At 40.1% G+C, this 12,129-nt stretch overlaps 1 protein-coding gene across 1 annotated transcript in view; it reads right to left on the reverse strand.

Moving 5' to 3' along the window:
* Nucleotides 1-12,129, reverse strand: part of FRMPD2 (FERM and PDZ domain containing 2) — a 215,795-nt gene that overhangs the window by 10,834 nt on the left and 192,832 nt on the right. The window contains 1 exon segment of the mRNA XM_036736525.1: nt 3,076-3,191. Within this exon segment, the coding sequence (XP_036592420.1) occupies nt 3,076-3,191 (116 nt within the window).

A 12,129-nucleotide genomic window follows, 5' to 3' on the forward strand; every position in this document is an offset into this window, starting at 1 on the left:
AGAAAGAGAAGGAAACTGGCAAGACAAAATAAGTAAGAGGCCAGTACGATTAGGAAAAGAAAGTTGGGTTTGATTGTCAATGTACTGACAGATGAGAAGTCACTAATGAGGTGAGAAAGAAAGCGATAACTCCAGTGTTGCAGACTCACAAAAACTCCTAGGAGCCACTAGGAAGGAGGAAGAAAGGACTGAGGAACCCACTGCCAGCAGACAGTGTGATAGCAGACAGTGTGATAATAGTTAACTATGCTCAAAATGAAAACTGGTCTTGCCTCTAAAATAGGAAGTAAAATTAAAAGGGAATGCTTTCTACTTTGTCTTCCCTTGAAAAAAAAGCAGAAGGTCAGATTGAAAACGAAGATGAAAAATGATCTGTAGAAACAAAGAGTAATCTTGACCAGTGCCGGGAGGTTGGAGAATAAAAGAATGTGACACAGAAGGGGGAAAAAGATTATTAAATATGTTGAACTAAGTAATAGACAGGATGCTTTTTCCAAAACAGAGAGATCATTTGACTCTATTGAATCACCTATGAAACCTTAGGTCATCCACTTAAATTCTCTTGGCTGAGATTATATCTATGATCATAAATGCAGAGCTGAAAGGGGGCCTCAGAGGGGCCTACTCCAACCCCTTCATTTTTTTCAGCTTGAAGAAACTGAGGATCAAGGACTTTAAGTGATTTGCCCATAGGCATTTAGTCAAGCATCAGAGACAAGATGTGAACTTGAATCCTCTTCAGCTTCTTTATCTATAAAAATAAGGGCTGGAGTGGATTAAATGGATTCTGGCGTCATCCTATCTAGCTCTGGGTCCATGAGCCTTTGACTCCAGAGGTCCAGCATTCTTTCCATTGAGACAACAGTGCCTTAGTTTTCCCATCTTTAAAGTGAGGGGATCAGGCAGTCTCTAAAGTCCCCCCTAGCCCTAAACTCTAACTTTCTATGTTCCAAATGGCCTCAGATTTGGAAATATCTCAAGAGATCCCTGATCGTTGCATTGATTGAAAAAAGCATGTATAACAATAATAACAGTCATAGTAATAAAATAATACTAATAATAAAGGCACAGTGAATAGAGTTCTGGCCCTGGAATGAGGAAGGCTCATCATCCAGAGTTCAGACACTTCCTAGCTGCGTGACCCTGGTCAAGTCACTTAACCCTGTTTGCCTCAGTTTCCTCATCTGTAAAATGGACTAGAGAAGGAAATGGCCAAACCACTCCAGCATCTCTGTTAAGAAAAGCCCAAATGGGGTCATGAAGAGTCAGACACAATTGAAAATGACTGGACACTAATAACAATAATAATAATAATAATAATAGCATTTATATAGTAGGTTAAGGTTTACAAAGCACTACATCTAGATATGAGATTATATATACATATACACATATATAATCTTACTATGTACATGCATATGTATGTATATATAATCTCACTTGATCCTCACAACAACTCTAAGAGGGAGATGCTATTATTATCCCCATTTTACAAATGAGAAAACTGAAGCTTAGCAAGGTCAAGTGACTTGCCGAGAGCCATACAGTTAGTGTCTGAGGCAGGATTTGAACTCAGATCTGGTATTCTGTCCACCGTACTGGCTCACCGACTTCCTCTTACTCTCTCTACCTTTTGTGAGTAAGGTATTTTTAGCTCATCCGAAGTAATATATTTTTCTTATAAAGTGAGAATCATTTTACACAGAAGACAAGCAATTCATGTCAGGTCTATTAACTGGAGCCACAGTGACCACTTTAGTCTAATGGGCTGCAAAATAACAAGCAGCTTCAGCGTGAATCTTCAGGAGTCTTTTCTCTCTCTATCCATCCATGGCCTCAGTGGATATATTTAATGTCTGAAGTGCCTGCAAATCAAACTGTCTCCAGCGATAACCAAAATCTACCTTTGCTCGCTGCCTTCCTGTGTCTCTGTGATACCAAATGCTGCTAACGAGTCCACCCCAGAAAGCACAGGGATGGCCTTCCTGGGGCAGCCTTTTAAGAGAGATGTCACATTCTGCAATGCCATGGTTAGAAAAGCCGCATGATCTCAGCACTCTGCAAATATCCTCACAGGGATGCCAACAGATATCCAGGGACTGAACCAAAGATTGGGTAAATTCCATGAGTTGTTTAGCAGCATAATACACCCTCTTCAGATTGCTGGGGAACAATCTATTTGACAATATAAAGAGGAGGACCTATTCAAGCATATTATGAGGCTCCTTTACCAGCACACTTTCCTCAATACTGAAATCGCTGTGACTAAAACAGCTCAGTTAAGGAGAAAGAGCCATTGGTTCCTTCTCATGTTGTACAGTCTGACTCATAGAGTCACAGTCAGCTGGTGGGTTTAGAAGCTCGATGCTGTTAGCTCAGCCTGGGAGATCAGGCTCTGGGACAAAGTTTAGCAAGAACCAGAATCATAAGAGGCTGATTTACAATCCAAATTAACAATACTAGTTTTTGCATTAACAGTGAGAGTTACAATCAGAAGAGAAACTTGTATTAGTCTTTCGCATAGGACATCGCTTTCTAAGATTAAGTTCAGTTATAGATCAGAAGGTTGACTGCAGACAAAGCAAAGGGAGGTGAGTATGTCCATGGGATACTTTCATCAAGCTAGGTTGCTGAAGTGGGTGATCCACAGAATCATAGATATAAAATTGGAAGGAATCTTTTACATCTAACCCTTTAATTTTACAGTTGAGGAAACTGAGACCAGGAAGGTGGCTACCAAATCAGCATCAGAACATATATCCTCTGACTCCAAAGCCACAATATGTAAGGTTTTTTGAGTTCTAAAATCATAAGATTTCCTAGGGTAACCTGTTGAATTGCTTATGGGGGATCATAGATTTCAGGGCTGGAAGGGACTAAGCCCCTCATTTTGAAGACAGGACCTGCAGAGGTTAAGTGATTTGATTCATATCACACAGGTAGTAAAAGGCAAACCCAGTCCCTCTGACTCCACAGCTCCTCACTGCTTCCCCTCTCATTATGGTAAACAGAACAGCATAGAAGGAAAGGTCCTAGATTTGTAGGTCGGGTTTTTACCACTTTTTTACCACTTACCAGCCATGTGAGCTTCTTCATCAGCTTCTTCATCAGCTTCTTCATCTGTAACATGTGGGGATGGGTAATGCCATTGCTTTTCCCATACCAGGCTGCTAAATTTAGAGCCTGAGGCCCTGCATTTTAATTCAAAGTTTGCCATTCACTACTTATGTGGCCTTAGACAAGTTATTTAACCCCTATGGGGCCTGGGTTTCTTCTGTCAAGTAAAGGGGTTGAACCATAAGGTCTCCAGTCTATGATTCTCTCATCTGCCAAGCTCCCTCTATACCTGCTACACTCAGAAACAAAAGCAGCAATTCTAAATTAAGAGGATTTGTGATTTAAAGCATGATCAGCTTAAGCGCAAATGTCTAGCCAAAAGGAAAAACATCCCCACAAGAAAGAAAACCTCAGTCGATCAAGGATAACTGGCAGCCCACGGTGAAGTTTTGCATTGCGTTCTCTGAAGATCTGGGTTCTTACCTCTGTGGGTGGTGAATACGCTTTGCTAGGTGGCAGGGCATAATCTTGTTTCCTCAAGTCTTCTGCTGTAAAAATAACAACGATAAAGGTAAAATGGCAAATTCTGACCCCTCCTGACACATAGTCACAGTCTCATATTTTCGAAGATGATTGTGCTCCCAGTGAGTAAAGTTTCTAAATATGGTTATTATTTTTAAAATCCCACACTTTCCTACCATACAGGCTTACTGTTGGGTTACACATTCTTGTTCATTCTCTGCTAATTAAGCCTACATGTTCATTCTCCCTAGTTTTGTACCTCCTACAGCAACCTTTAAAACTCAGCGTTGGAAGCATTTGGACAACTGATAATGAGTGTGTGTGTGTGTGTGTGTGTGTGTGTGTGTGTACGCACACTAGAAATCTAGTCTGCCAGTGGAGGTATTATTAACCTGCTAATAATTAAGCTACAATCTCTGAAAAGTTAAAAATGAATATTACCCAAAGGGCAATGGAGATGGGCAGGGTGGCTGTGAGCAGCCAGATAGAAATGGCAAGCAGGGAATAATGAAGAAATGAAATAAAGGTCTTACTCAGGAAAATGATGAGTGAACAAGACTAGGCAGCGGTCACATGGCAAGAGGGAGGAACAACCAATGGATGAGAACAGAGAATATTTCTTGACATTCTTTGCATCCCCAGCGTTTAGCATAGTACCTGGGACATAATAGGTGCTTAATAAATGGCTGGTCATTTGACTTGAACTGACTTGGTCCACACATGGCACTGGAATCCTCTCAATGGCATGGAAAAAAAAGGAAGGCTTCCAGCACATTGGGTGGATCCTTGTGTTGAACTTATGGGAAGACATGGACAAGAATTGCACAGGATAGGAAGGCAGGGATGAGTTATGATCTGCATTGTTAGAGGGAATATTCATATGATTGATAGCACAGATCCATTGGAAGATGAATTATTCTTCTCTAGACAGACAACCTCATGTGCCCTTAGAAAAGACCACAGGCTATTCCAAGTCAGCTGAGAATCTGCCACTACTATCATATAAATGTAGATTATATAGCTGTCCTAGAAAAAAGATATTTGGGCTGTGTCTAGAACATCCAGATAGAAAAAGAAACCTTTTGCTATTACTCAATCAATAAACATTAAGTGACCACTATATGCCAAGTGGGTAGCTAGGGGGCTCAGTGGATAGAACGCTGGGTCTGACTGAAGTCAAGGTGACTCAACTTCTTGAATTCAAATCTGGCCTCAGATACTTACTAGCTGTGTGACCCTAGGCAAGACACTTAAAGTATGTTTGCCAAGAAAACCCCAAAAAGAGTCAGAAAGGGTTGGATATGACTGAAAGACCACTGAACGACATAAGCTAGGCATTGCACTAAGTGCTGAAGATATGAGGCAAAAGACAGAGCATGACCTCAAGGAGTTACAATCTGATAGGGGAGACAAGTAAATATATACCAAGAAATCTACATACAAGATAAATAGGAAATAATTAACAGAGGGAAGGCCGTGGAATTAAGAGGAGTCAGGGAAGGCTTCCTGTGGAAGGTGGGATTTTAGTTGGGCCTTAGAGGAAGCCAGGTGTTTGCCCCAATGTTTGCATGTTGAAGATCATATAGACAAAACATTCCCATGTCTAAGTGAAGTCTCCCCTTTTTCTCTTAGGCTCAGAGATCTAGAACTAGAAGGGACCATGGAAGTCATCTAGTCTGGAGGTGTCTAACACATACCTGGTCCACAGACTGCATGCAGCTCACAATACTCCCAAGGCACAAATCAGATTAAAATCTAATTAAGAAATACTTAATGAAATAAATAAAAATATAACAAATCATAGATAATATATTTTAAAATAAAGGGCCCACAGGGATGCTAACATTTGGTTTAATGACCCCTAAACCATTGACACTTTCAATCTAGTACAACCTCTTTATTTTGTAGATAAGGAAACTGAAATCTAGAGGGACACTGACTTGCCCGAGGTCACATAGGTGATCAGTGACAGAGCTAGGACTCTATCCCAGGTGATCCAAATCTAAACCCAATACTCTTCCCATTGAGGCTTTGGCATTCTGAATGCCATCCTTAATGTGCTCCTACCAAATGAGCATCTGTTGTAAGTTTGCTGTACGTGTACTTTTATAAATTCAACTTGTTAATGCAATGGATTCATAAGTTGCCACTAACCACCAATTCTTAGGACCACCAGGATGATTTGTGTAATTAAATAGCATTTCACCTCCCTGTTCATCTCTCTGTTATGATTTAATGGTTTCCATTTGTAAAGATTGGGAGATGAAGGTACACTGAGCAAGCAAAAAGATCCTGGGCAGATTACCTTAATGATCATTTGCTTGTAAGGTAAATACACCTCCATTATGGGGTAAAGAATGGGCAGTTAGATGGTGCAGGGATAGAGTGCCAGGCCTGGAGTCAGGAAGACTCATCTTCCTGAGTTCAAATCTGGCCTCAGAAACTTATTGGCTCTGTGACCCTGGGCAAATCACTTAACCCTCAGTTTCCTCATCTGTAAAATGTGCTGGACAAGGAAATGGCAAACCACTCCACTGTCTTTGCCAATGAAACCCCGAATGGGGTCACAAAGAGTCAAGCACAACTGAAATGACTGAACAACAGCAACAACATAGGGTGGAGAATGAAGTAGGCATGAGAAGAAGCGAGCCATCTGTCACACCCAAAAATTATTTAGGAGGCCTAGTATTATGGAATTTGCCTGACCTAGTCTGTGGAAACTATGACAGAGAATCTCTCACAGTAACTAACCTGAAATGACTCTCTACATACTTTATTTTTTCTAAAAACAGAGCACTCTTACTTATTTTCGATAATTTGCTGCAAAGATTAATGTGGGAGAAAAGTCAAGTTCAGAGTCTGAATGCTGATTGAGGCAAACTATTAGCTCTCCTTTTTTTCCCTTCTTTTTTGGTTTTGTTTCTTCTTTCTCATGATTCATTCCATTGGTTATAATTCTTCTTTACAACTTGACTATTATGTAAATAAGTTTAATGCAAAGGCATATATAGAATCTATATTGGATTACGTGACATCTTGGGGGAGAGGGAGAAGGAGAGGGAGGGAGAGAAAATTTGGAGCTCAAAAACCTGTGGAACTAAGTGTTGTAAACTAAAAAGAAAAGAAAAAAAGATTAATATGGGAATGTGTAAAATCTCCAATCTCTTTGGAAGAAGAAAGCATGTATTATCTGATATAAGGTCTTCTTATTTTTTTCCCCAAATAGTTAACAAAGGCAGAAAAGTCAGCAGAATTTTTAAAGTCCCAAAACAGAGCACGACAAGAAAAGGATAGACCAAGGGGGTGTAGAAGGCCTCTATTTCATCTGTATTTTAGTAGACAAACAAAACAAAACAAAAAACTCAAGATAAACTCTAAAGACTTTAAAACCTGAAGGGAGTTTAGAGGCCATCTAATTGAATAATTTCATTTTGCAGATCAGGAAACTGAGGCATAGAGAGAAGTAATTTGCCAAGACTGCATAAGTAGTAATGGAGAAGCCAGAACCCAGATTTTCTCATTTCAAACTCACCAGATCACACCGAGTGCTTATATCTTGTCCAAAATGATGGAAATCGACAGATGCTAAAGTCTCAATATACATCTTCATTCATACCAGGGTAACTCCCATAAACATAACTATAAACCCTTCTTTTTCAAATGTCTCAAGCTGAAGACAATGAAGAGAAGAATAAATTCTAGGCAAGCCTATCCCAAGTTTGACTATCCAAATTTGTCATTCACAATGAGTCTGTTACTTAGTCCCAATACTGAATACTGATCAGCCAGGTTGGCATATAGATTCATATGCATTTTGAACAAGTATAGCAATCAAGTAGATTGTTCCAGCGACCTGCAGAGAGTATGCCGCAATGGTGATGCCCCCGGCAATCAAAAGCTGCTCTGTGCTTCCTGCAAAGGTCACTCCCAGCTAGAGCAGGTTGAAGGGCTTCAGGAATGTCTGTCTGCACTCCTGCATATCAGACAACTTGGAGAGTGCCCTCAAAGGAGGGAAGAAGATACCCAGGGGGAAAACAAAGACTCAAAAGAAACAGAGGGAATGGAAATCCAGAGGCAGAGAGATCATGAGGGCTAAAGGTAAAAGAACAGGATGCACAAGAGAAGGAGAATAAGGATATATCCCCAAAAGCTAAGAGGGCCTTTTTCTCTTTCTCTTGTGTATCATGTTCTTTATATATGCATATATATATATATATGAATACCTTGTAGAATATATATGTGTGTACACATATCCAATGTATAATGTACATTACATGTATATATTTATATACCTATATTCATATGTACATGTATATGTATATGTGTGTAAATAAATGTTAGTTGGACAGATAGATATAGGTGACAGACAGATATATGATAAGTACATAGATATATAGACGGAAAGATAGATAAGTAGATGGTAGGGAGATAGGGAGATGGATAGATATAACAGATATATGATAAACAGATAGATAAGTAGGTAGACAAATAGATGATAGATTGATAGATAAGTAGATAGAGCATTTATTAAGCACTTTTTGTGTTCCAGATGTTGTGCTAAGAGCTGGGCATGCAAAACTGAATTAAAAATGTAGTCCCTGTTTTCAAGGATATTACATTCTAATGGAGGAAGATAATACCTAAAATAAAGTGGAGATGGGGGGAAAGGGCAAGCCTGTTGAAAAAGAAATGGAAAAGTCAGAGAGGTGCTAAGCAATCTACAGGAAGTAATAGTGGAGAAGAAAAAATAAGTATCTGCTCAGACATTGCTTCAGGAGGATGTCAACTTGGAGTGACCAATATTCTCCTCCTGGCTATGGCCCTGACTTTCTGGATTTGAAAACCTTGCCTTCTCTACCCTCCAGGGTCATTCGAGAACTTTCCTTGGTGCCTGAAGCCTCCTTGCCCTAGAATAGCCTATCACTTATGTGGCCTGCTCACCTTGAAATATTCTTCCACAAGGCTGGCCCATAACCCTTTTTCCCTCCCATTGGTGAGTTCCTTCTAGAGCCTCCATTTTGTAGAAGGGCTCAGGCTGCCTGACTTCATTCATCTGGTTGTGTCCCTGATGTTTTGAGACTGAAAACCATGCCCCTCTCACCGAGAACCTTCTGCATTCCCTCCTCCCCAATCCCCTTAAAACAAGCACCCTTTCATGTGTTGTCGTTTGGCTTGTATCTGTATATCTAGCAATTGGTACAGTACCTGCAACAGAGAAAATGCTTAATAAATGATGTTTCCTTCCTTCTTCCTCCCTTTAATATGACTTTATGATATCATTAAGTTTTGGTGGGATTGCCACTCATGGCCAGAATATGGTAACAAAAGGATATATTATATCCAAGAGAAAGCAGTTGGATGGAAGGTAGAGCAGAGTAGTATTATATTTAAAAATGATTTGAAGGGATTCACCTGTACTCAAAAGACAAGGGCTATATTAGGCAAGCTTCCTTGGACAGCCAGAAGTCTTAATGAGAACATAAAGAAATGTCAGATGACTTAGAACAAGTCTTCAACACCTTCTCCTTCTCTGTAATGGCAGTGTGGCTACTCTGTGAACCTCTATCCTTGGAATCCTATAAGAATCTGACCGATAGGTTATATACAGAGATGAAGTTCAACTAGAATAAGGAGACATTCAATAAGAATGATAAAAATGGAGCTTCTTAAAGCTTAATAAGGCATACGGATAGATCTCCTGGCCAAGAAAATAACCATCCTATCTTTGTGCCTCCACAAGGTATGTAATGTCTCATTTTCATAATAGCCTGGATTGGTTATTCTCATTTACTCAACTCAATTCAAGTTATTAATCACTTTGGATAAGGCCCTATGTGCCTTATCCAAAGTCAGGGCTATGTGCTAGGAATTCAAAAATGGGTATGGCACAGACCACACTGTCAGAGTTTGCAATATAATAGAAAAAAGCAACATAGAGACAAATAATTTTGACATGGGGAAGGTGTGGAAAAATACAAAGGAGAGACCCAAGGAAGTGCTATAAGCAACTGGAAGTAGACAGTAGAAATCAGAGGAGGTGAGACTTGAGTTCCCTTGAAAGAAGGGAGAAACTTCTGGTATGCATGGGAGAGGGAGGAGTTCGTGCCCAGCATAAAAGCCTTAGACTCTGAGAACACACCATTTGAAAGGCAGACAGCTGAGTACAGAAGGTAAAGGGGTTCACAGCTGCTTGTAATTGCTAGTTATTCCCCAGATTGTAAAAGATCATCAAAACAGATCCTTGATGCTGAGTTTAGCATGGAAGCAAGACTTGGCCCCTGAGTATATTTGTGATAGGATATAGAACAGTTGTGAAATGAATGAATTAGAATGTGGGCAGCATTTGTGATAAAATACAGAGCAGAGTTTGAGTGATTAGTCAATGCAATTGTCTGGAAGTAGAGAGTGTTTGTTATAAATCAGTGTGTCTCTGTGATGGAGAATGACTGGACACCAGACAAATGCGCAGCCAGTATGTAATCCTGTGGTTTGGGAGCAGTGGAGGAAGGGGTTTGTACTGGAATTATGGGAGTTTGGAAAGGCTGGGGACTGGGTCCGGGAGAGGCTGAGGCACTTCCTTGATGCTCTGAATCTTGAGAACATAGGCGACTGAGTTCTGGTACCTTTCCACATAGCATCAAATTTTAGGGAACAATGAGGAGAGAGCCCTGAAAGGTATAAACATTTTACTGGTATGGTTCTGCACTCTTTTAAAGTCACAGATCATACATTTGTATCATAACTATAGACCTGGACAGAAGCTGAGGGGACTCAGTCCCAAAGAGGGTAAGTGACCTGCCCAATATCACACAGCCCTCTGAAAACCCTACAGTTTTCTACACTGTACGGTATTGTCATCCCTTCTCTGCACTAGAAAAGAAAATTCTTGGGAGAAGCCAATAGATCCAATATCTAGATATGAGATTGTTTGTGTAGTGTTCTGTGCCAGAGGGACAACGTGGGCAATAGGTTAATGTGAACCATTACCATCTAGTTTCTGATTTATCTCTGGTATGGCAAGAAAGGACCACAGGACCAAAAGTCTAGACCAAGAAGGGACCATAGAGGTCATTGAGTCCAACCCTCCTCATTTTACAGATGAAGAAACTGAGGCACAAAAAGCTAAGTGTCTTGTCCAGGGACACACAGCTAGTGTCTAGGGTGATAATATTCAAACCTACGTCTTCCTATGCTTCCAAATCCAGTGCTCTCTTTCCTAGATCTACACACTCAGGGGTGTGGCTGAGGAATATGTGACCACAGCTGAGATGGGATAGTAGGAGCCCCCATTTGCAGACCAGAACCCAGTATCTCCCTGAACTCAAACTCCCTGAGCCTTAAACTTAGCTCTTCTATGATTCTCCTAATGGAGACACCATGTCCTGGATCAGGAGAGCTTTTCTATTTTGAGTTTCCTTTGAGGCTAGGAATTCCTAATGGGGTAGATGAGCTAGCCTTGCTTTAGCAGGGAAGCTACAATTCATGCAGTCAGCTTTTGCAATAGATAAGAAAAGGAAAGCTATACATAGTTTGATGTACATCCCAGATTACACAAGAAGACAGTTCAAAGAATCAGAACTAGGAGGGCCAGAATCCCATGGACTGGAACTCCAAAAAGAGAAATTGGCTAATGAAGTGGAGGGGGGGCAAATAGAAAAACAGGAAGTTATAAGACAAGGAAAATGGGCCATTAGAGATAGGCATTCTGACAGTAGCTAGGAGTCATTAGGAAAAGTTTAAAATATGCTCATTATATTTTGTCTAAGGAAGCAGAGTTGTACAAAGTACATCTTTAAAAGATTTCTATCCAGAGTCAGAAAAATAAAAGTTGGATTACAACGGAGTAAACATAAGTTGTCCAGTGACTTCATCTTTGCAGAGTTCTTCCTTCACTGTGGGACAATGTTGAATAAGTGAGATATTCTTGTGTTCCTGGGGATCCACCCAACACTGCTTTCCCAAGCTCTATCTCTGACAAAATTATCCTTCATACCTGAAACAAAACTACTTCAGAGAATCTTTCACTTTTCCAGCTAGCAAGACTAGCTCTTGTCCTTCCAATGGCCTTTGACTAATAGGATGATCATGCCCAGACTCTGTTAATTATTAGAACAAAGCCTTGCTACTTAACTTAAAATGTACCTATATTATGTAAGAATGGTCCTATGACAGTGGCTTAGGCTTTGAGCTGAGAAGACCTGGATTCAAGTCCTGTCCTTGACACATGCTGCCTACTTAACTATGGGCAAGTCACTTAAACTGTCCTTTTCTAAGGAAATTCTCTAAGTCAGGGGGTTCTCAAATTTTTATTTTATTTTGTTTTATTTTATTTTTTGTATATCTTTTTTGTACACTTTCAGAAGCCTGGTAAAACCTACATACCCCCTTTAACTGCATAAAATAAAATACATGTGATTACAAGGGAAATCAATTATCAAAATATTTTAAAAATAAGGTCACAGACCTCAGATTAAGGAACCCTGCTCTAAACCAGTATTTATGAAATTATTAGACAAGTTTCCAATCTAAATCTGCAGAGGAAGTTTCCAC

Source organism: Trichosurus vulpecula, chromosome 8, assembly GCF_011100635.1.
Source record: "Trichosurus vulpecula isolate mTriVul1 chromosome 8, mTriVul1.pri, whole genome shotgun sequence".
In the NCBI taxonomy this organism is placed as follows: Eukaryota; Metazoa; Chordata; class Mammalia; order Diprotodontia; family Phalangeridae; genus Trichosurus; species Trichosurus vulpecula.